The 21662-nt window shown below is 40.3% G+C and overlaps 1 protein-coding gene across 8 annotated transcripts in view; it reads right to left on the bottom strand.

Moving 5' to 3' along the window:
• Positions 1-21662, bottom strand: part of ARB2A (ARB2 cotranscriptional regulator A) — a 363106-nt gene that overhangs the window by 319307 nt on the left and 22137 nt on the right. For 6 of the 8 annotated variants that reach the window (XM_075067103.1, XM_032802756.2, XM_032802757.2 and 3 more), the window contains exons 2-3: positions 4828-4951; positions 680-781 (exon numbers count right to left, since the gene is read on the bottom strand). In XM_075067103.1, the coding sequence (XP_074923204.1) occupies positions 680-781; positions 4828-4933 (208 nt within the window). In that variant the 5' untranslated portion in view covers positions 4934-4951. Of the gene's footprint in view, positions 1-679; positions 782-4089; positions 4197-4827; positions 4952-10052; positions 10092-21662 lie in introns of those variants that run through there. The other 2 variants (XM_075067099.1, XM_075067102.1) reach the window with 2 other exon arrangements.

The following is a 21662-nucleotide window of genomic DNA, read 5'->3' on the forward strand; positions in this document are numbered from 1 at the left end:
TTCTGTTAGTTGGTAAAAGTGCTCCTCCCCAGCCCCAGTTGTGTTCTTATCCCAGTCAATAAAGATCACTTATTGTTTAAGTTTACCAGTTTGTCTGGTCTCGCGGTTTCTTTCCTCACTGGATCAAAAAGAACTTAACCGAACCCAACCTTTTTCGGGTCCGGACATCATGTAGTTTATTACACGATTGGCTACAAGTGTTGGCTTTGGTACAAGATCTAGGGTACCAACTGATCTGTGATAAGTGACTGGCCTCCTGGGACTGGAAGCAACCTGAATGTGGTGTGTTTTTTGGTGTAAGTGACTATTTATCACTAAGTCCAGTTTGTCTCAGTGACAAGACAGTCCCCTTAGACTCTGTCTATCTGTGATTCCATGGTAAAACTGTTATAGTGATCCAGGAGCTCATATTTATTACTGTCTTGGTAAAATCTAATTATAGAACACACCACCAGTTTGAGATGTTTGCCCTGTTTCTGACAGTCTGCTCTGAGGTAAGCATTCGTGGTCATGAGCCACTCCAGACAGCACAATAGTTATATTTAAGGATAAAACTTTATTTCTTAACAGAAAACTATGAAATTCTAGCAAGGCTTTACAAGGTATAATCCATTTTCTAATAATCTATTAATATTATACAATTTCTAAGTATAATCTTCACAAAGTACCTTCTACTTACTTTCATTAAAGGCATACTCAAATCCTTCAAGTGTATCGGGAAACTCAAGTGGTGGCTCATCTTTTTTCATCAGTTCATCCAAGTCTATTCTAGACAATAAATCTAAAAAGAAAAACACAGCATTGTATGCCTGGTTTATTTTAACAAGCATATTGACAAAAATGTTTTATTTAATGCTTTGATAGGGTGGATATAATTAATTATGCCTAGTCTTCTCTTTCTGAGAGATCCCACTGAGTAAGGTTAGACAATTTTTTATCCACTCCCAAAGGACATCTTGTGGGGTTTCATAAGGTTCAATGACTCTCTACACAGACTGTGGTATCTGAGGGCTTACTTCACTACCGAGGTAAGTCAACCTAAGTTACGCTACTCCAGTTACATGAATAACATAGCTGGAGTTGACAAAGCTTAGGTCGACTTACCCAGGTATCTTCACTGTGCTGCATCAATGGGAGACACTCTCTGGTCGACTTACCTTACTCTTCTCGGGAAGCTGGAGTACTGGAGTCGACCGAAGAGCACTCTGTCACCAATTTAGCGGGTCTTCACTAGACCTACTAAATTGACACCTGCTGCATTGATTGCAACAGCGTCAATCTGGAAACCGCATGCCAACAATTCATCTCTATCTCTCTTCTACCCCAGATCTGGGTACTACAGTCTCAAGGGAGTTTCTTTTAGCTCAGCTGAGGTGGGAGATTAAAGTAAAGTGTCTGAAAAATTTGGCATGAGTTCTTTCTGCCCCTTATACTGTGGAAAGGTTGGAGAGGAAGGAGAAGAGCTCCTTTGTCAAAGGAGGGTGGTTTTTGTTTTGTTTTCTAAAAATATTTCTCTGCTTTTACAGCACCGGTTGCAGCAGTGTCCAAGACAGCAATGTCCAAGAGAGCCAACTATACTTGGCTAGGAAGTAGGGCTGTCAAGTGATGAAAAAAAGTAATCGTGATTAATGACATGATAAATTGCACTGTTAAATAATAGAATACCATGTATTTAAATATTTTCTACATTTTCAAATATATTGATTTCTATTACAATGCAGCATAGGAAGTATATTACAAATATTAGTAAAAAACAAAAGAAACAGTATTTTTCAATTCACTTAATACAAGTACTGTAGTTCAACCATGAAAGTTAAATTTACAAATGTAGAATTAGGTACAAAAAATAACTGCATTCAAAAATAAAACAATACAAAAGTTTAGAGCCTACATGGCCAATCAGTCCTACTTCAGCCAATCACTCAGACAAACAAGTTTGATTATAATTTGCAGGAGATAATGCTGCCCACTTCCTTTCTATCATGTCACCTGAAAGTGAGAAAAAACATTCATATGACACTGTTGTAGCTGGCGTCGCAAGAAATTTATGTGCCAGATGTGCTAAAGATTCATATATCCTTTCAGACTTCAACTACCATTCCAAAGGACATGTATCCATGCTGATGGCAGGTTCTGCTCGATAATGATCCAAAGCAAAGTGGCCCGACACATGTTCATTTTCAGCATTTGAGTCAGATGCTACCAGCAGAAGGTTGAGTTTCTTTTTTGATGGTTAAGGTTCTATAGTTTCCGTGTCTGAGTGCTGCTCTTTTAAGACTTCTGAAACCATGCTTCACACCTCATCCCTCTCAGATTTTGGACAACACTTCAGATTCTTAACCCTTGAGTCAAGTGCTGCAGCTATTTTTAGAAATCCCACATTGGTACCCTCTTTGCATTTTGTCAAATCTGCTGTGAAACTGTTCTTAAAAAAACCGTGCTGGGTCATCATCCGAGACTGCTATAACATGAAATATACGGCAGAATGCGGGTAAAACAGAACAGGAGATATACAATTCTCTTCCTAAGGAGTTCAGTCACAAATTTAATTAGCGTATTTTTTTTTAAATGAGCATCATCAGCATGGAAATATGTGTCCTCTGGAATGGTGACCAAAGCATGAAGGTGTATACGAATGTCTAACATATCTGGCATGTAACTACCTTGCAATGCCAGCTATAGAAGTGCCATGCAAATACCTGTTCTCACTTTCAGGTGACATTGTAAATAAGTAGCGGGCAGCATTATCTCCCACAAACATAAGCAAACTTGTTTGTCTTAGTGATTGGCTGAACAAAAAGTAGGACTGAGTGGACTTGTAAGCTCTAAAGTTTTACATTGTTTTGTTTTTGAATGCAGTCATGTAATAAAAAAATCTACATTTGTAAGATTCACAATAAAGAGATTGCTCTACAGTACTTGTATGAGGTGAAGTGAAAAATACTATTTTTTATTTTTACAGTGCAAATATTTGTAATAAAAAAAAAGTGAGCACTGTAAACTTTGTATTCTGTGTAGATAGAAATCAATTTAAAAATGCAGAAAAACATGAAAAAATATTTAATAAATTTCAATTGGTATTCTATTGTTTAACAGTGTGATTAATCGCGATTAATTTTTTTGAGTTAATCACGTGAGTTAACTGCGATTTATCGACAGCCCTACTAGAAAAGGGTGTCCATTCCTCTCAAAATTGAACTCCATGACAGTTCTCACACTACTGTAATTGGCTCTGCTTGGAGGGTAGCTCCAAGAAGACTACACAGATGTTTCAGTAAGTGCACAAAAGCACAGCCCACTTCTTAACAGTGTGGGCCACATGGAGCACATTCCATTTGTTCCATATTCAGGACTGGCTTCCTACTGGTGGCAAGGGCAATTCAAAGCAGTAATCTACAAAGCCCCACTTGGCCTGGGTTCTTGCTACCTAGATGACTGCTCTCTTCCTAGGTACCCTCTTGACATAGCTAAGAAAAACGAGTTACTACTGTTTACTTTCCTTAGATGGGAGCTTTTGGGAGCTCTGGTTAATCATTCTAGGCAGAGGGTCTTGACTCTGGAACTCATCTCCATGTTGGTTCACTAGAGTTTAAGTTTGATGACCAGGAGGAGATAGTCTAAGACTTAATATCTATTCACTAAATCATGTGAAGTATACAACTTTCTAACACTGATAACTTCATCATTTGGAATATTCCAAGACACATCGCTTTAATTAAAATTAAGTCAATGATAAGTCTGAAGACAAGTTTTAGTTTTCTGAGTGACGAAAATAAAATTACCTTTAAAATTTTTAAACTGTCAAAAATACTATCATCTCTGATAAACGACAAAATGGAATTTCACCAAACCTTTCCTCAAAAATGTACCTTTATACTGAGCAACTGCAAGAGAACAGTTTTACTGAAAGGTCTCAAAAGCACAGGCTTATAATAGAAGTGTGTACTCTACAATAATCATTTCACAAAAGGTAAATTTCTGTCAATGCATTTGTAGACATCCAATTTTAACATTGGTGTTTCAAAATGTACTTTTATTTCCTTTGTAGATAATAATGGTATAATGCAGGAACTTGCAATGTGTGCTTACCTCCAGTGCAACAGAAATTATGTCAAATCTCCAGAAATCCAGTCTTTTTGTCAGATGAGTTGTGGGACTAACCTATCCTATGTACTTCCAGACTCGAAAAATACTATCTAGAAGAGGACTACAGTTAATTAGCCCTGAACAAAAAGTATTTTATCCATTAAACCATTTAGATCCTATTCCTACTGTTATTTGTTTTGTTGAAATGCACACGAGTCTATAATTGTACAGTTGGTTCACTTGGATTAGTGCCTGATAAATATATTTCCTAACACTGTGTAGTTAAAGAGGTTTTTAATACTGTAAATAGTTATTCAGCAATAAAACATCAGTAGCATAAAGTTGACATAATATTCCTCCCAGTGGCTTTGAAAAATAAGAACACCTAAATCACATGAATTGTCTTCTCGACGGATAATTTCTGCAAACATAAACTTAAACAGGTTATTCCATTACTGACTACTACGTTCAGTTTTCTTGTGCCTTCATCTGAAGCAACTGATACTGGACACTGTTAGAGACCGGATACTGCAAGTAGATGGACCACCAGCCTAATCCATTTTAGTAATTCCCAGGACCCTAAACCACAGCTACAACAAAGGAATTCTATTTCTATTTCCCTTTCCTTAATTTTAAATAGATGTCTCTGAAATAATTTATATCTATACATACACGTAAATACACACACACACACACACACACACACACGTAAGTACAAAAAGAAACCAAAGAAGTTTATACCTTTCAGTGCTGTAGTTTTTTCTTTTTCATCTGGGCCTCCTTGCTGGAGCTGTGCCATGTTTATCCAAATTGTCAACAAAATTAAAGTGATGAAGGAAAAGGACATCAATCTTCACAGGATGAGCTAAAAATCAATCATCAAAGTTAGGAACTAGCCAGTTCATTGATCTCTGCTTACTAGATATCACACGTTATTATGCATACCATTAAAATATAATTATATATAAATGATTTCAAAAACAAGAGTTTTCTGCTGGAAAGAAAATTTAAAATACTATTCACAAAGATAAAGTTAGGGCTGATTTTTACACTTGCCTTGAGAAACCACTAATGCATTTATTAATCCATTAACAGCAATATTATACTTAAAAATATAACAACCTCATAAAAAATTAAGAAAAATAGTGTGGTCCTTCATAAGCCCCCCTGCAATGATTGGTGAAGAATTCCATTTCACAGCAATAATGGTAAAGATTAGTTCATTAGAATCTAATTGATATTCTGTTACAGACATTTCTATAGGTTAGAAGTGTGAACCTGTTGCTCTTCCAAATTGCATATGGTTTGTAATTATTGAAGATCAATGTAAGAAATGGAAGATATAAACTAAAAGCATAAAGGACCAACAGCAACCCCCAATCCAATTAGATTATTCCCACATTAAACTGCAGTTACAATTTATTTTCCTTAGTACACCCACACAGGATTAGGTTTTGCTAAATTTACATACAGTTACTTGAGTTACATTACAGCAACCTAGTTTAAGACACAACAGTACTCAGAAAAATTAATCCAAATTAACTAATGGTGTGAATTTAAAGGGGATTAGTTAAACTGCATTAAGGCCTGATGTAGATGCTCTTATAATTTAAATGGCCGGATTTCAGTGATTTTGAATCCGATGTGAATTAAGATAAACCAAATTAAGGCCACTTTAATTTGCAATAGGAGTGTTCACATCGGGATTTAAAGTGGTTTAACCAATCCACTTGAAATTCACACCCTTAGTTAAATCAGATTAATTTTTCTGAGTATCCCCATGTAGACTTAGAAAGCTGCTTAGTACATCATGTTATACCAATAAAAACTAGCAGGATCTTATTAAAGGGGACAAGACATTTGTCACATTTATTGTAAATACCATAATAAAATAAAAGATAACAGCAAACAATGTTGTTTGACTACTTATTCCTATGACTATATATAGTGTAGCGACTGGATAGTGTATGGAATACGCCGCCTTTTGAATACGGAACCGCCCTTTGCATACTGAAGAGACCGGGGTTCACAATCCGCTGTACCCAAACCTTACCAGTAGGTCCTGGGCAAAAGACCCAACGCTTCACCTGCCCACCTTCAAATATAAGACCACAACTACGAACATATCCGCTCAACTCGCCCGATAACAAGGTCCGCCGCCACGATGGCAGAAAACAGGAAACAATCTGACAAAGTGGCACGAACAACTTCATGGATCAGACAAAGAACTGGAATGATGGCTACTACAACAAGACCTAAAGAGGGATAATGAAACGATAGGGACTAGTGATCGACAAAAAGACTATATCCACACTTACTGAGAACAGCTAGTCCCCAACGCTCAACATGTAAAGAGAAGCTCTCTCACAGCTTAGAAAGACCACTCCACATTACTCCAGACGCCAAGAAGACCTGAGAACAAGTGATGTGCAGCCACACCTAACTGAAACTTCACTGCACCCCTCCATGCAGACAGCACAGCAGTTGATAATGCAAAAGAGCATGAGAAACTAGCTACGATCAATCCTCGAGACCGATTACCACGCTCATGGAGAAGTACCATCAGATAGTATTTGAAATGCAATAGAGCCCTCATGACAATCCTACTACACCATAACTCAAACCAATGAATCGGTATACCACAGCCTCGTTAATCCTGAGATGCTTGGCTACACGACCAGAAGAACAACAGTATGTACCCACCCTGAAAATGAGTTGGAAGATAAGATCAAGCAACTCGAGAGAATTAGTCAGCTGTGAACTACAGAAGGTGTAAGATTAAGGATAAGACGCGCTACGAAAAATACAAGCCTGACTCCCCGAAGCCCTAGAGACTGCTAAACAAAGTCCAGCACTGCTACCAGCCAAGAGATACACTAGAACAAGGCCAAAAAAGTAAATGCCCTTTCTCTAAAACATCAAGGTGTACTCCAACTGCAGTGCAACAACACACAACACGCAACCACAGCAATCAAACTGAACAGTACGGAAGAACATATGGGAAGAAAGAGAAGACTCATAACACAGTGCAAGTGCTGCAGGACCTGAAACAGACACAGCAATCTCCAAACAGCAACCAGTCACCATCCCAGTAGAAGAATCCAGCAGCGGTCAAAGAACATGAAGAGCTGGACAGCACTGACCAGACAATATCCACACCTACGGCTAAAGAACTAACAGCATTCAATGAACGCCTACACACAGATAAACCACTGCTAGCACAGCTCCCACCAACTGGCTAACACAAAGAAGACAATGCTGTGATCATGAAAGACCCCTGCAAGGAACAGACGGTCCAACTACCGGCCATAACTGCCCTCCCCACAACATGAAAGTCCTATCAGCATCATAGCCGCCAAGCTACAGCCATATGGCCATACATGAGCACAGCTCAGAAGGCATTGGAACAACACCAGAGGCTCAACACACCATTCTCATAGATAGAGCAGTCGCCCAAGACTCAAGGTCAGACAGACCAATCTGAGCACGCGGATGACTAAGGAAAGCCTATGACTCAATGCACACACGGATCTGTGAAGTTTGCACTATATAAAGTCACAGACATTAGGACCTTCTCAAAACTCACTCAGTGAGACTATAAGAAACAAACTGGAATCAACTCAAGCATTTGCAAATGGCCATCAAGTGCGGAATATACAAAGGTGCGCACTGTCCGCTGCTGTTCTGCTAGCTAAACCCCTCAGCCATAATCACAAGGACTGGAACGGGTAAGGTTCAGGAGTGGAAACTACCACGTCACTCCCTCTACATGGATGACATCGAGCTGTATGCTAGAAAACGAGACATTGACTCCTAACCACTAGCGCGGATCTACAGTGGAATTGGGAGTCATTCGGGGAGTAGTGCCGGATGTAGTGAAGAAGGAGAAGTAGTCAGACGAGGGCTAGAACTAACCAGCGGCCAAAAGCAGACATACAGACCAGCAACAAGTACTTGCATCCCACAGTCACATGGAAACCACGATGAGAGCAAGAAGACAGAATCAAGTATCCAAAGATAAAAGTCCGAAGATCAGGAAGAAAAATCCACGCCATCAACAGATACGCCTGCCATTCATCAATACCTGCGTATTGAGCTGCCAAAGAGACATGGAGGCTGCCGATGTGGACTCCATCACAAGCACGGAGGTTTCCAGCCAAGTCCAACACCAGAGACTGTATACCACCGAAGAGGGGCGGGCTTGGTGAGCGCAAAGCCACTGTCCTGGACGAAACCGGAACATCAGGAGTACATAAAGATGGCCCCAAAGATGAGTGCTGAAGAATGCCTGAGGCACAGCAGACATGGAGGAGACCAAGCAAAAAGTGCTATGGCAAGACAAGACCTGCATGGATGTACCATCGACAGATAGCTAGTGTGTTGACACTGGAACCACCATGGCTGGAAAGGGCTGGACTAAAGACGCACTGAGGCACTGATCATAGCAGCACAGGAACGCACTGAGCAAGATCCATTGAAGCAGGGTCACCACACTAGAGGGACCCAAGTGCAGACTGTGCAGAGAGCCTCCAGACATCCAACAATAGGCAGGATTAAGATCAGGCAGGAACAGATACATAACGGCACAACCAAGTGGCTGCATGTGTACAGGAACCTGACAGCGTATGGGCTAGCCCTCCCAAGACCAATGCGAGATCACAGAGAGTTGTGGAGAATACAGGCTAATTCTGTGGACTTCCAGATCCAGAACAGACGCACTATCGCAATCAACAGACACTGGTAATAGACAGGACCAGAAGACAGCGTGCTGATAGATATAGCAGTCAAGTGACGCAAATCAGAAAGAAGATAGAAGCGGAGAGTACCAGGCTGAAAGAGAACTAAGAGATGAAAGTGAAGCCAAAGTGGTCCAGGGTGTAGACACTCGGGCTGGTACTCCAACTGGTGAGTGCTCAACAGATCCAAGAACAACTCAGAGCTCTCGTCAAAAGAGTGCAGTGCTAGGAACTAGATACTGCGCAGAACCTCAACTCCCAGCCTTGGTAAGACCCAAGGTTGAGGAAGACACATACACCATAGGGTGAGAGGAATTTTTATATTACATATACATATATCCTTCACACAATCATTCATACAAGTTGATAGATATATAGTACCAGCCAAATTGCTTGTGACAGAATACTGCAGGTACCTGTCACAGAGTTGACCGACGGGTCAGGTGCACTGCTGCTCTGAGCTGGCAGCGACCATAGACTCAAAGTCCCAGTCTCAGAGTCCGCTTTATCGGATTTTTCCCTATGTGTTCATGGGATTCGCTTCCTTCGTGTATGTCTAAATCAACACAGTCTGGCTCCATGTTGGCAGCAGAACGTTACCCAAAGTCTCTCATCTCACCCTTCTTTTTTACAGGCTTTTAGTTTGGATTCAAAGTCTATAGGTCTTGCTGTGTCACGCTGCCTCTGGGTTTGGATTGATCACCCGTCAATTGCAGGCGTGACTTTCAGGCTTGAACCTGGCTTTGATCTTTCTTTTGTTGTTTTTTTGTCCTTTTCTTTTTAGGGTGGATGCTTTTTACTTTGTTTAGGGCTGTTGTCTAGGTCTTCAGCCGTTGGTAGTTGAACTCTATTTCATCAGGACAGGCTGGAGCTGGAGGTTGATTCCATCATCCATACATGCCTCATTCACACATCTAAACTAACTAATAAGATTACAGCAGGGTTTGCAAAAATGAAGGTTGGAGGAAGCTTTTACAAAATGGAGTGAATGTTTTAAAATGGGGTTTGAATTACAATATGGCAAACAGTGAACAGAAGTTACAATGTAGGCAAGTGCAGTGAATGGTGAACAGAAGTTACATTAATAAAGTGAACAATTAAAAACAATTTCATTTATCAGTTCTACAATCACTCATCACAATGTAGTTGTAACCTAAGCAGTGGCAATACAAACTGCTGTTACTCTTGGCATTGTCTATTGCTCTCTTACTTATTCTATTACATTTTTACCTCCAAGTTGTTTTCCTTGTTGTGGCACAGCTGGTATACCTAAATCAAGATTATAAAATCTCAATTTAGTTTTCCTAATAAAAATTGAGAATTATAAGTCTGCATGACCAAAGGTAAACACTATTGAAAAATGAAGCCAACAAGCAGTTCGATTTATTTCATATATATATTCGAACATAAGAATGACCCTACTGGCTCAGACCAAAGGTCCATCTAGCCTAGTATCCTGTCTTCTGACAGTAGCCAGTGCCAGGTGCCCCAGAGGGAATGAATAGAACAGGTAATCAGCAAGTGATCGATCCCCACTCATCTATTCCCAGCTTCTGGCAAACAGAAGCTACAGACACCATCCCTGTTCATCCTGGCTAATAGCCACTGATGGACCTATTCTCCATGAACTTATTTAGTTCTTTTTTGAACCCTGTTCTAGTCTTAGCCTTCACAACATCCTCTGGCAAGGAGTTCCACAGGCTGACTGTGCGTTGTGTGAAAAAATACATTAATATGTGCACTTGACATCTTTTTTTGGCATTAATTTTCTGATGGGGGTAAGGTTATAAAGAATAAAGTGGCAGAAGGGTTTTACTGATGTGAATTGGACATATTTCGTAGCTCTTGAAAACCACTACTGTTTAAATATGGGTTTGCAAGAAATGGCTAGAGCTTAAGGTATATTCAAAACATCTCTTCCTGCAATTTTTTTCTGTGAACTACACAAAGCAATTATCATATCTTCTTGCCTTCTGCAATCCCAGAGAATCCACTATGTATTAATAAAACTATAAATAACATGTCATGTGTAATCTTTACCGAGTCACCATTTCAAAACAAAGAACACAGGAATATTTCTTGTGTGCCCTGTTTATTCAGTATCTAAGGATTATAAAAAATAAGTGTCCAATCATGCAGTATTCCTAGATTTATTTAGAATGAAAGATCTTTTGCTGCTAATGATAATTATATTTTTCCATTTTCAGTAGAGGACCTCAAACACTCAACTCTGTGACCTTTTCTCATCCACATGAATTTGACACTAGGGAGAATACCAACATAGCAACTCAGCTTTATTTTTTTAAATAAAGGACTGTGGGAGCATTGAACCCCTCCCATCCCCTCTTCTTTTCAGCTTTTTGGATTCTCGGTTACAAATTTCAATCACCATCCATTTAATTTATCCTTCTCCACAATACATCTTATCATGGCTGCGTTTGCATTAACCACATTTTTGTAGCAATTTGGAACAATTTCCAATATAGGTTTGTTAATGTTCCCTCTAATAGGATGAAGCCTGATATACTCCTAACTCCCTAAGACTTACATCTATAAGTAGGAACCCCAAGATAATTTCCTTTCAGTTTTGGTAGGACACTGATACTAACTAGTTAACAGGGATATTTAATAAGCAAACTAATGTTGGAAGGTTAAGGGGTTAATTTTATTTAAATAGCATAAAAGCTGACATATGTTCTGTTTTAGCAGATTTAGAATACTATGGCCTGGTCTACACTGGGGGGTGGGGAAAGAGGGGGGTCGATGCAAGATACACAACTGCAGCTACTGGAATAGTGTAGCTAAAGTCAACGAATCTTATTTCGACTTACCTCCCATACTCACGGCGCGAGATCAACAGCCGCGGCTCCCCCGTCAACTCCGTTCCACCCCTCACTCTGGTGGAGTTCCGGAGTTGACGGTAGCACATTGGGGGATCGATTTATCGCATCTAGACAACACGCGATATAGCGATCTCCGATAGATCGATCGCTACCCACCGATCCAGAGGGTAGTGTGGACATACCCTATGGATATCATGCACTCATGGTCTTAAGAGAAAAAGTAGTATCAAGGTAACATGTTTTGTTATATCTTCTGGTTTAAAGTGGATGGGGGGAAAAAATCACATGCAACAATTTCAAAGGTTCTTATTTGTCAACTAAAGAGTACATGATTTCTACAAACTGATATTAGGTCCAGTAATTCATTAAGGAAATATGACCTATAAGAGAACATTCTTCTTTGTTCTCACACATAAGACTGCTCAAACTCTACTACCATGCAGTGGCAGCACACTTCTAGTGCCTCTAAAACTTAAGGCTCCCATAACTCACCTCATCTTTTCTCCAGGACCCCAACTGAGATTCTGCACTTCTCCAATTCTGACACATTTCAACATGATTAATCTAAACCAAACTAACAAAAGCTGCATGTTCTAGCAAACATACATTTTTACTAGATAAAAATAATGCTGCACTCATAAAAGATGCTTAAACAATAATAAAACTAGGTAGAGAATTTTTTTATTTTCCTGGAATATATCTTACCCAACCAAAATAATGTCAAGGAGGAAATGCCTAAATCAACAGTCAGAAAATCTGCTCTTGTTATTTGCAAGTGTTGCAAAACAGACTACTAAGCGAGAGTTCATTGAATATAAATCCCTATCATTTATTAATATGTGCATTTGTAGCAAAGCAATGGTGACACCACACTATATGTAAATATCATTACGGGCATTTGGAAAAAAATCATTTTAAATGAACATCTAAGAAGTGGTAGAAACCAAAACACCTGATCAATGTGACAACACATTTCAAAGAAACTACTTTAGACAGTGCAGCTTGTGATGTCTAGTTCTTTGTTCTCCCAGGCCTCACCTACACAACAATTTGTAATCATATTTTAACACAAGTTAGTTATCTACAACCTGTAATTGTGTTAGGTCCCTAAAGAATTGTTACTAGTCAGGAAAACAAATAAAATGTGTCATCTTTGAACACAGAGTGAATATTTTAAATTAAAAAACAAGTCAGGTAAATCAATGTAAAGCCAACACTAAGGGTAATGCCATATGCAAAAGTTAGGTGAAAGACAGGACTTTGGGTACTTTGCTCCTACAGGTTCAGACTGGGTTCATCTACTAGGGCTAGGTCTACACTGGGGGGGAGGGGGAGGAGTCAACCTAAGATACACCAACTTCAGCTACGTGAATAGTGTAGCTGAAGTCGGCATATCTTAGGTCGATTTATCTAGCCGTGAGGACAGCAGCGAGTCGACCACTGCCACTCCCTCGTCGACTCCGCTTCCACCTCTCACGCACAGTGGAGTTCCAGAGTCGACAGCAGAGCAATCGGGGACTGATTTTATCACATCTACACTAGACACCGATCCAGTGGGTAGTATAGACATACCCTAGGTGATGAGCCTGCCACTGAAGAAAGAATAGAAAACCCAGATGATCATCTGCCAACCTACAAGCACAAGAGAACTCTGCTTTGAAAAAAAATACAATTTGCCAATGCTTTTTGACAAAAATTAAAAAAAATGTAACAGTAACCACTGGAGGGAGAACTTGGTGTTAGAATGAGGATACAACAAGCACACAGTATTTTATGTATTGTTTTGGCTGAACATAGCATTCTGTTGAATCCTGTTTAAATGACAAATGCAGGAAATTAGAAGAGAGGGTTAGATTTCCTTTCTTTGAAAAACAGATGTTAATTCAACTAGAGTTTGTTGGTGCACAAATGAATAGTGGAAAAATTATAAAGCTGTCTGAATGGTTACTTGTAGGCATATGCAGGAATTCTAGGATTGAGTTTCAAGTCCTCCTGATACCTAATAAGGCTGGACCATTTTTTTAACTATTTGGTTCCTTGAAGTATAAATTCACAAATTTCACTAAATTTTTTTCAATTAAATATTGAAATAGATTTTAAACAAATCTGTTCCTGCACAGATACATGGCTTAGATTATCCTTTCTACAAATGCTTTACATGTCCATTTTTGTCATGAAATGTAACAAGCACACCTCTGAATAAACAATAGTAACTATTCCACCTGCAAAAATATTTAAAAATATTCTTTTTTCTTTCTTTAGAAGCAGACTCATTTATTTATACCTACATTGTTTTTCCATGCACAACCAACAGATATTCTTCCCCCAAAAGATCCAATGCATATTCTACACCTCTTCACCCCCAATGCCTAGCAATATAGAATATAATTCAGCATGAAATATATTTTGGTTTCATTGTTGCTAATAAATGTTTTAGTAGTTTATCCAATATAGAGAACTAAGAGGACAATGTTTTCACCAGACTTCCATTAATACAACAGCAGAACTGGGGGGTGGGGGTGGGGGTTCCACACAAAGAAATAGCTATTTGGACACAAAAACACAGGTTTTGTACACAAGAGAATATGCCTACATATTTAACATTAACATTTATGGAGTGGTACTTGAAATTTGGGTCATAGGTCTTGCAGAGATGTACAGTAGTGCTAGATTTCAAATCAAACAAGACACCCCACCGTTTGACTCCAACTACAAGTAAATAAACGTTTTCATTCTAGTTTCAATTATTCTTGCCTGTATAAATGTAGTTAGAGTGGCTGTTAGCAAGTAGCATATGATTTTGGTCTGCATTTTACAGCAACTAAAATGAAGTAAAAGCAGCAGAGAATCCTGTGGCACCTTATAGACTAACAGACTTTTTGGATCATGAGCTTTCGTGGGTGAATACCCACTTCGTCAGATGAATGTAGTGTGAAATTTCCAAGGCGCAGATATATATATGCTAGCAAGCAAGCTAGAAGTTAACGAGGTTAGTTCAAATCAGGGAGGATGAGGCCCTGTTCTAGCAGTTGAGGTGTGAAAAACCAAGGAGGAGAAACTGGAATTCTGTAGTTGGCAAGCCATTCACAGTCTTTGTTCAATCCCGGAGCTGTGGTTGTCAAATTTGCAGATGAATTGAAGCTCAGCAGTTTCCTTTGAAGTCTGGTCCTGAAAAGTTTTTTTGCTGCAGGATGGCCACCCTTAAGGTCTGCTATAGTGTGGCCAGGAGGTTGAAGTGCTCTCCTACAGGTTTGTATATTGGCCATTCCTAATATCTGATTTGTGTCCATTTATCCTTTTCCTAGAGACTGTCCAGTTTGGCCGATGTACAATACAGGAGGGGGCATTGCTGCATATGATGGCAGTTATATTACATTGGTGGACAGTGCAGGTGAATGAGCCGGTGATGGTGGTGTTGGTGATGCTCGGTTAGGTCCTGTGATGTTGTCGCCGGTTGTAGATATGTGGGCAGAGTTGGCATCGGGTTTGTTGCATGGATTGGTTCCTGAGCTACGAGCTACTATGGTGTCGGTCTGTGCAGTTGCTGGGTGAGAATACATTTCTAGTTGGCAGGTTGTCTGTGGGCAAGGATTGGCCTGCCACCAATGGGCCTGTGAAAGTGTGGGATCATGTGTCCAGGATGGATTGTAGATCCCTGATGATGCAATTGGAGGGGTTTCAGCTGGGGGCTGTATGTGATGGCCAGTGGAGTCCTGTTGGTTCTTTCTTGGGTTTGCTTGCAGTAGGAGACTTCTGGTACACGTCTGGCTCTGTTGATCTGTTTCCTTATTCCCTCGTGCGGGTATTGTAGTTTGAGAAGATGCTGTGGTGGAGTATTTGTAGGTGTTGGTCTCTGTCTGAAGGGTTAGAGGCAGATGCAGTTGTACCTCAGTGCTTGGCTGTAAGACAATGGATCGTGTGATGTGCCCGGGATGGGAAGCTGAGGCATGAAGGTAGGCATAGCGGTCGGTAGTTTTCGAATATAGGGTGGTGTTAATGTGACCATCACTCATATTGCACCATTGGTGTCTAGAAAGTGGGACACTGCCCGTGATAGAATTGGTTCCAGGCTTGAAGTTTATGGTGGGGGGAGGTTAAGCTGTTGATATGCGGTGGAATTTTTCCAGAGTCTCCTTCCCATGGGTCCAGATGATGAAGATGTCATCAATGTAGCATAGGTAGAGAAGGGGCGTGAGTGGACGAGAGCTGAGGAAGCATTGTTCCAGGTCAGCCATAAAAATACTGGCATATTGTGGGGCCATACGGGTGCCCCTCTGATACTTAAAATGAAGTAAATTCACTAATATTGTGTGAATATTCCTAATATAATTAATTACAGCCTTTTCAATTTCCTACAAGTGAAACATTTAAGAAGTCAAGTATTTTCAAGCAGCATGATTCTATCCAATTTATCTGACATAAAAACTCAACATAAATCAGCAGAATTCCTCAAACACATAGCTTGCTTAAAATGCAGCGTAAGTACAGACCTGCTCTTTGCAAGCTGACACACTGAATGAACTGCAGGAGACAACATATAGCAGGGCTGGCCATATTTACTGACCGTCCAAGCTGCATACAAAAATCTTCACAAGTTTGAGAGATGACGCACATCTGCTGGGGCTTGGGGCTTCAGCCACACAGGAAGCACCTGCCACGGCTCACGACTTCAGCCCTGCAGTAGGCACCTGCCAGGGCTCGGGGCTTAGGGCTTAAGCCCCGAGCCCCAGCCAGTGCGCCCTGCGGGGTTGAAGTCCAGATATCCTTCTCCCCACAGGGCAGAGGCCCCGAGTCACACCACCCTGTCACAGGGCAGAAGCCCCAAGCTTCCCTTCCTCCTTTTCTTCCCCCATTCTTACTATTTGTTTTAATAATATGTTGGTTTTAAGAAGGCTTTCTGGCCACTGGACACCACTGGTTATAGACTCCTGAAGGGAAGAACCGCAGGTGCCTGTGCTCCAGTGGAACCCGCAGGCTAAGGATAGTAGATACACAGGAAACCGTAGCCCAAGTCCCTGTCTGAGAGTGGGAGAACTGCAAAATACCACAATAGGTAAAAGCATGAAGCTTAACTCCCAAGAGGATGCACTCAGAGAAACTAGAAAGAGGACACAGATGCAGCTAGCCTAATAACAGTGACCGTCAAGACCATCATCAGATCAGGCACGCAAGAAAAGGATCCACTATGAAGTCTGCTATGGACAACACCTCACAGTTCAATTATATCATAACCAACACTTAAGATATGATGATGGTATGGAAATATCTAAGACAGATACCACAGAGTTTTACTGCACAATAAAACATTACGCAATTTAAGTGATTTGTATTATTTAAATTATCCCAAACTAGGACTCATTTCCAACTTTGCCTTTCATATCTGTACATATTATATTTTTATTACAAGATAATAAGCCTTTGGCCTACCAGAAGCTGCATCCAAAATACATCATCGTAAGAGGTGAAAACAAAAACCCACAAAACAGTATGGTAAGGTAGAAATTTAATGATTATGGATGGAGAGAAACATTTGTCTCTATAGCTTTCATACTTATATCACTGTCCTCTTCTAGATAAAGTTTAAGAAATGTAAATTTAATGCTTGTGACAAACATTAGACTAATAGCCTGAGTGATCTGCGCCAGTGTAGCCATAGTCTCAGAGAGGCTGGGAGTCCATAGTTCAGTTTCTTACCTTGAAGAGAGGGGGCTGCCCAAGAAATTCATTTTACTTTAAGCTATGGCCTAGTCACCTATGGAATATGACTAATAAAAACAGTTAAAATTTTTCCAGGGGGTTGGGGGAAGAGATTAGGGGAGACAAAATGGACATGTAAAGCATTTTTAGAAAGTAAGGAATACAAATTTTACAAAGCATGATCATAAGGAACAGTAATTTAAGGAGAAAGGCAAGCAATTGACTGTGTTATGATACTATAATAGAGATTAGCCCTAAAAAGTTATGCAATCAAAACAGGGATAATTTGGAGTTCTCTGGTTCTACCTATATCTAAGTATTTATACTGCATCCATTACTGAAGCAGCTGGCTTCCTAAATCTAAACATAATGGTCTTAACAAAAATAAATTGTTTGTAAATTAGTATGAGAAAAATGTTTGTATCATGTGCAGAATGTAGAGAAATATGATCTGTAGTGGTATAACGCGAGATTAGTCAAAGGGGTGTATAATGTATTATGGGCAACACAAATGTCAACATTTAGCAAACAAACAGATTTCAATAAACTCTGTACAATATTGCACGATTGGTACATAAGAAAATTTCTCTTAAGTAAACAAGAATACGTATTTAAAAATGAAAAAAGAAAGCAACTTTCAGTGCTATAAAACCATTAGTATCCACTGAGGTCAACTCTAATCCAAAAATCAACTTGGTCATCGATACCAAGAAAAACAAAATCACAACCAGAAATATGACAAGAATTTGAAGTACAGGCAACAGTGCATTCAACAGCTCATCATTCCTTTGTGACCCTCAACAGTTCTCAATTGAAAGAGAAGGCAATAGATAAGGAGGTCTGAAAATTGCCTTAAAATTCTTCTAGCCATCTGAGATCCTTTGTGCTTTGATGAGGAGAGGAGACAAAACTTTGGAGACACTAGATTTTCACACTTATAATGCTCCTAAGTATTTATTCTGTGGCAAAGAGATTGAGAAGGCTATAAAAGGAGGGGAAAAGGAGAGAGAAAGTATATTTACAGAAGACGACAAATAAAACATGCCCAAGCAGTACCTCCCATATCTACACTGCTATGTTTAATAGCATAGTGTCCTCTCAGCTTCCGGGGCTTTTTCCATGGCAGTGAAAGACAGGAAGGCAGTGAGGAAAGGCTTTCCCCTGCCAGAGCCTTTCCCCATCACAATAAAAGGTTCCAGCAGTGAGAAGCTGCTGCCTTTCCCCTGCTGGAGCTTTTCACTGCTACATGCAGCACAAGTGTGGACTCAGACTGCTTTTTTACTACAGCCTGTAGCTACACACACCCTACATGTAGTGTAGACAAGATCTCAGGAATATGTAGGTTTGGAGACAGGAGGGTGGGGGAGAATCAATTCCTGTAATGCCTCTCACTCCCATGTTGATGGGACCAGATAGGTGTAAGGACCTAAAATCTGCCACTTGACCTCACTCATATCACTCCTTTCAAAATGAGAGGCATTCCGTAACTTAGGTGGTCCATGCTTGTAAGGCAATCAGGATCCCTTCCTGCCTATGGGAGGGGATATTGCTGCTCAAGGGCCTGAGGCAAAGCCCAAACTCAATATAATGACCCCCCCCAACTGATTCAATGATCTATGGATGAGACATTCTAGTTGCACAAGCTGCAAAGGGATACTGCAAGGTAAAGGATGGCTCAAACTGTCTCTTGAAAAGAGAGACAGGGTGATATTGGCTTCTCAGAAAAAGAAGGTAAGGGAAAATATCAGCGGGCCAAACAGATGAGATGGCATGGAGGCTTAACTGAACACAGCCTCAGAACTTTTTAAATGTCTGCACATCGCTAGTTATCACTTTACTCTTATCCCATTAATTAACATATGACAGAGTGAAATAGCCAGAAAAAGGTTAAGGGCTACCTGTCTGTGACATGACCCAGCAGGGGACTATATGCCCTTCTTCCAATACCGAGACACAGCAAGGGAACGGTCTCTGGGGACCGAAGCACACTTTCGTTAATGGAATTATTGTTTTTGTGTAGCTCCTGAGGTTTGTGTCTGACCAACAGATTATGTACCGACGCAAGGACCCTGAGACCAAACTCAGATGTGGCACTGATTCTTTTCTGGGCTGGTGAGACAACCAACCAACTTACACACTCAAACACAATTTTAATGAAACCCATGCTTCTTGGTCACAACCCAGTAAAAATATATTCTAAACTACATAAGTTCAATAGTACTATACACTAAAACAGTGGCTCTGAAACTTTCCAGACGACCGCATACCTTCCAGGGGTATGGCTAAACTTGCAGCTATACAGTGCTGCCGCAGGAGCGCTCCGGCGGAAGCGCTTTGAAGTGCGAGTGTGGTTGCGGCACCAGCGCTGGGAGAGAGGTCTCCCAGCGCTGCAGGTACTCCACCTCCCCGTGGGGATTAGTTCACAGCGCTGGGAGCCGTGCTTCCAGCCCTGGGGCACTGTTTACACTGGCGCTTTACAGCGTTGTAACTTGCTGTGCTCAGGGGGTTTTTTTTTCACACCCCTGAGCGAGAAAGTTGAAGCGCTGTAAAGCGCCAGTGTAGCCAAGGCCCAGGAGTCTCATTTGTCTTGCATACCCCCAAGTTTCACCTCAGTTATAAACTACTTGCTTACAAAATCAGACCTAAAAATACAAAAAAGTGTCACAGCACACTATCACTGGAAAAAAACACTTAATTTCTCATATTTACCATATAATTACAAAATAAATCATTTGGGATATAAATATTGTACTTATATTTCAGTGTGTAGTATATAGAGCAGTATAAACAAGTCATTGTCTGTATGACATTTTAGTTTGCACTGGCTGCACTAGTGTTTTTTATGTAGCCTGTTATAAAACTAGGTAAATATCTCAATGAGTTGACTTACCCCCTGGAAGACCTCTGTGTACCCTCAGGGGTACACAAATTCCTGATTCAGAACCACTGCACTAAACTGTACATTAATATAAATGCATGCCATTAAAAAAAAAGCTAAAAATGTCATTTTAATTTTAGATCTTGTAGAGAGAAGTTCCATCTCAAAACGCTGAAGCTATTGTTGCCAAAACATTGACTTGGCGATTGTGCTATAATTATTTTAAGGGACATTCGTTAGGTCACAACAAGTGAGTTGTGAAGGTAGGGTTGCCAACCCCAGCATCGATCTCCCGGTGACTACTGAAAGCAATCCAAGAGATTTTAACAGGCTATCTGAAGAAAATGACATTATATCATGTTGGGGGAGGGGGGCGCGGAGGGGGAATCTCCCGGAATAGCTTCAGTCAGAGCTGTCAGCCCTGAGTTTAAGAAGGTGATCTTAAATGAGTGTTCATAAAATCTTTATATCATACTAAGCTCTCCATGATATCCTTGTTACAGAAACTATCTTCATTGAGACTACTTTTTGTATTCCCGCATTTGAAAAAAACAGGTACTTTAGTTACTATAAGTCCCACTGTACAGGCCTCAGAATGAGAGAAAAATTAAAATGGAAATGGAGAACACCTGAAAAAATGACCTATTGTAAAATGATTTTTCTATACATAAATGTCCCAGCTTTAAAGTTCGGTATCTCAGAATTTTGTAAGGTTCAGTTTACAAACTAGAAATTCCTCCTTTCTGATGGCATATGGCTCCCATTTCTGACTCTGCAGGTCATAAAATACACTGAATATTGTCTCAAGTTGCTGTAAGTTTGAGGTGAAAACTCTACATCTTGGGAGAAAGCAGGAAACATTTTCTATAGTACCTTTTTTTTTTTTTTTTTTAACATGTACTTTGCTCAGAAGTTTAGAAGGGAGTCCTAGAGGGGTGAATTAGTGGGGAGACAGTAAGCAAAAAGGTCAAAGATGCAAAATAAATGAATTTATTATGGAATTCTTAAATTTATCACATCAGACACACAATACTTTTATATGGATCACTTACCTCTCAAGGTAGCATTATGAGACTTCGGTTCATAATAAGATGTGAAATGCACAGAAGCGTTAACAGCAGTTAGTGGATAAGCAGGAATTAAAACTCATGGTCTCTGAGCTCGCAGTTTAATGTGCCTACAGGAATTGTGGGAGGGAATCTCTCCCCCTCTCTCTAGGATTTTGCTTCCCTGGGACAAGAATGAAACCACAGAACTCCACTGGCCATCACCTACAGTTCTCAGCTAAAACCTCTCCAACGCATCATCAGTGATCTACAACCCATCCTGGACAATGATGCCTCACTTTCACAGGTCTTGGGAGGCAGGCCAGTCCTCGCCCACAGACAACCTGCCAACCTTAAGCATATTCTCACCAGCAAC

The sequence above is a fragment of the Chelonoidis abingdonii genome, chromosome 6 (genome assembly GCF_003597395.2).
Source record: "Chelonoidis abingdonii isolate Lonesome George chromosome 6, CheloAbing_2.0, whole genome shotgun sequence".
NCBI lineage: Eukaryota > Metazoa > Chordata > Testudines > Testudinidae > Chelonoidis > Chelonoidis abingdonii.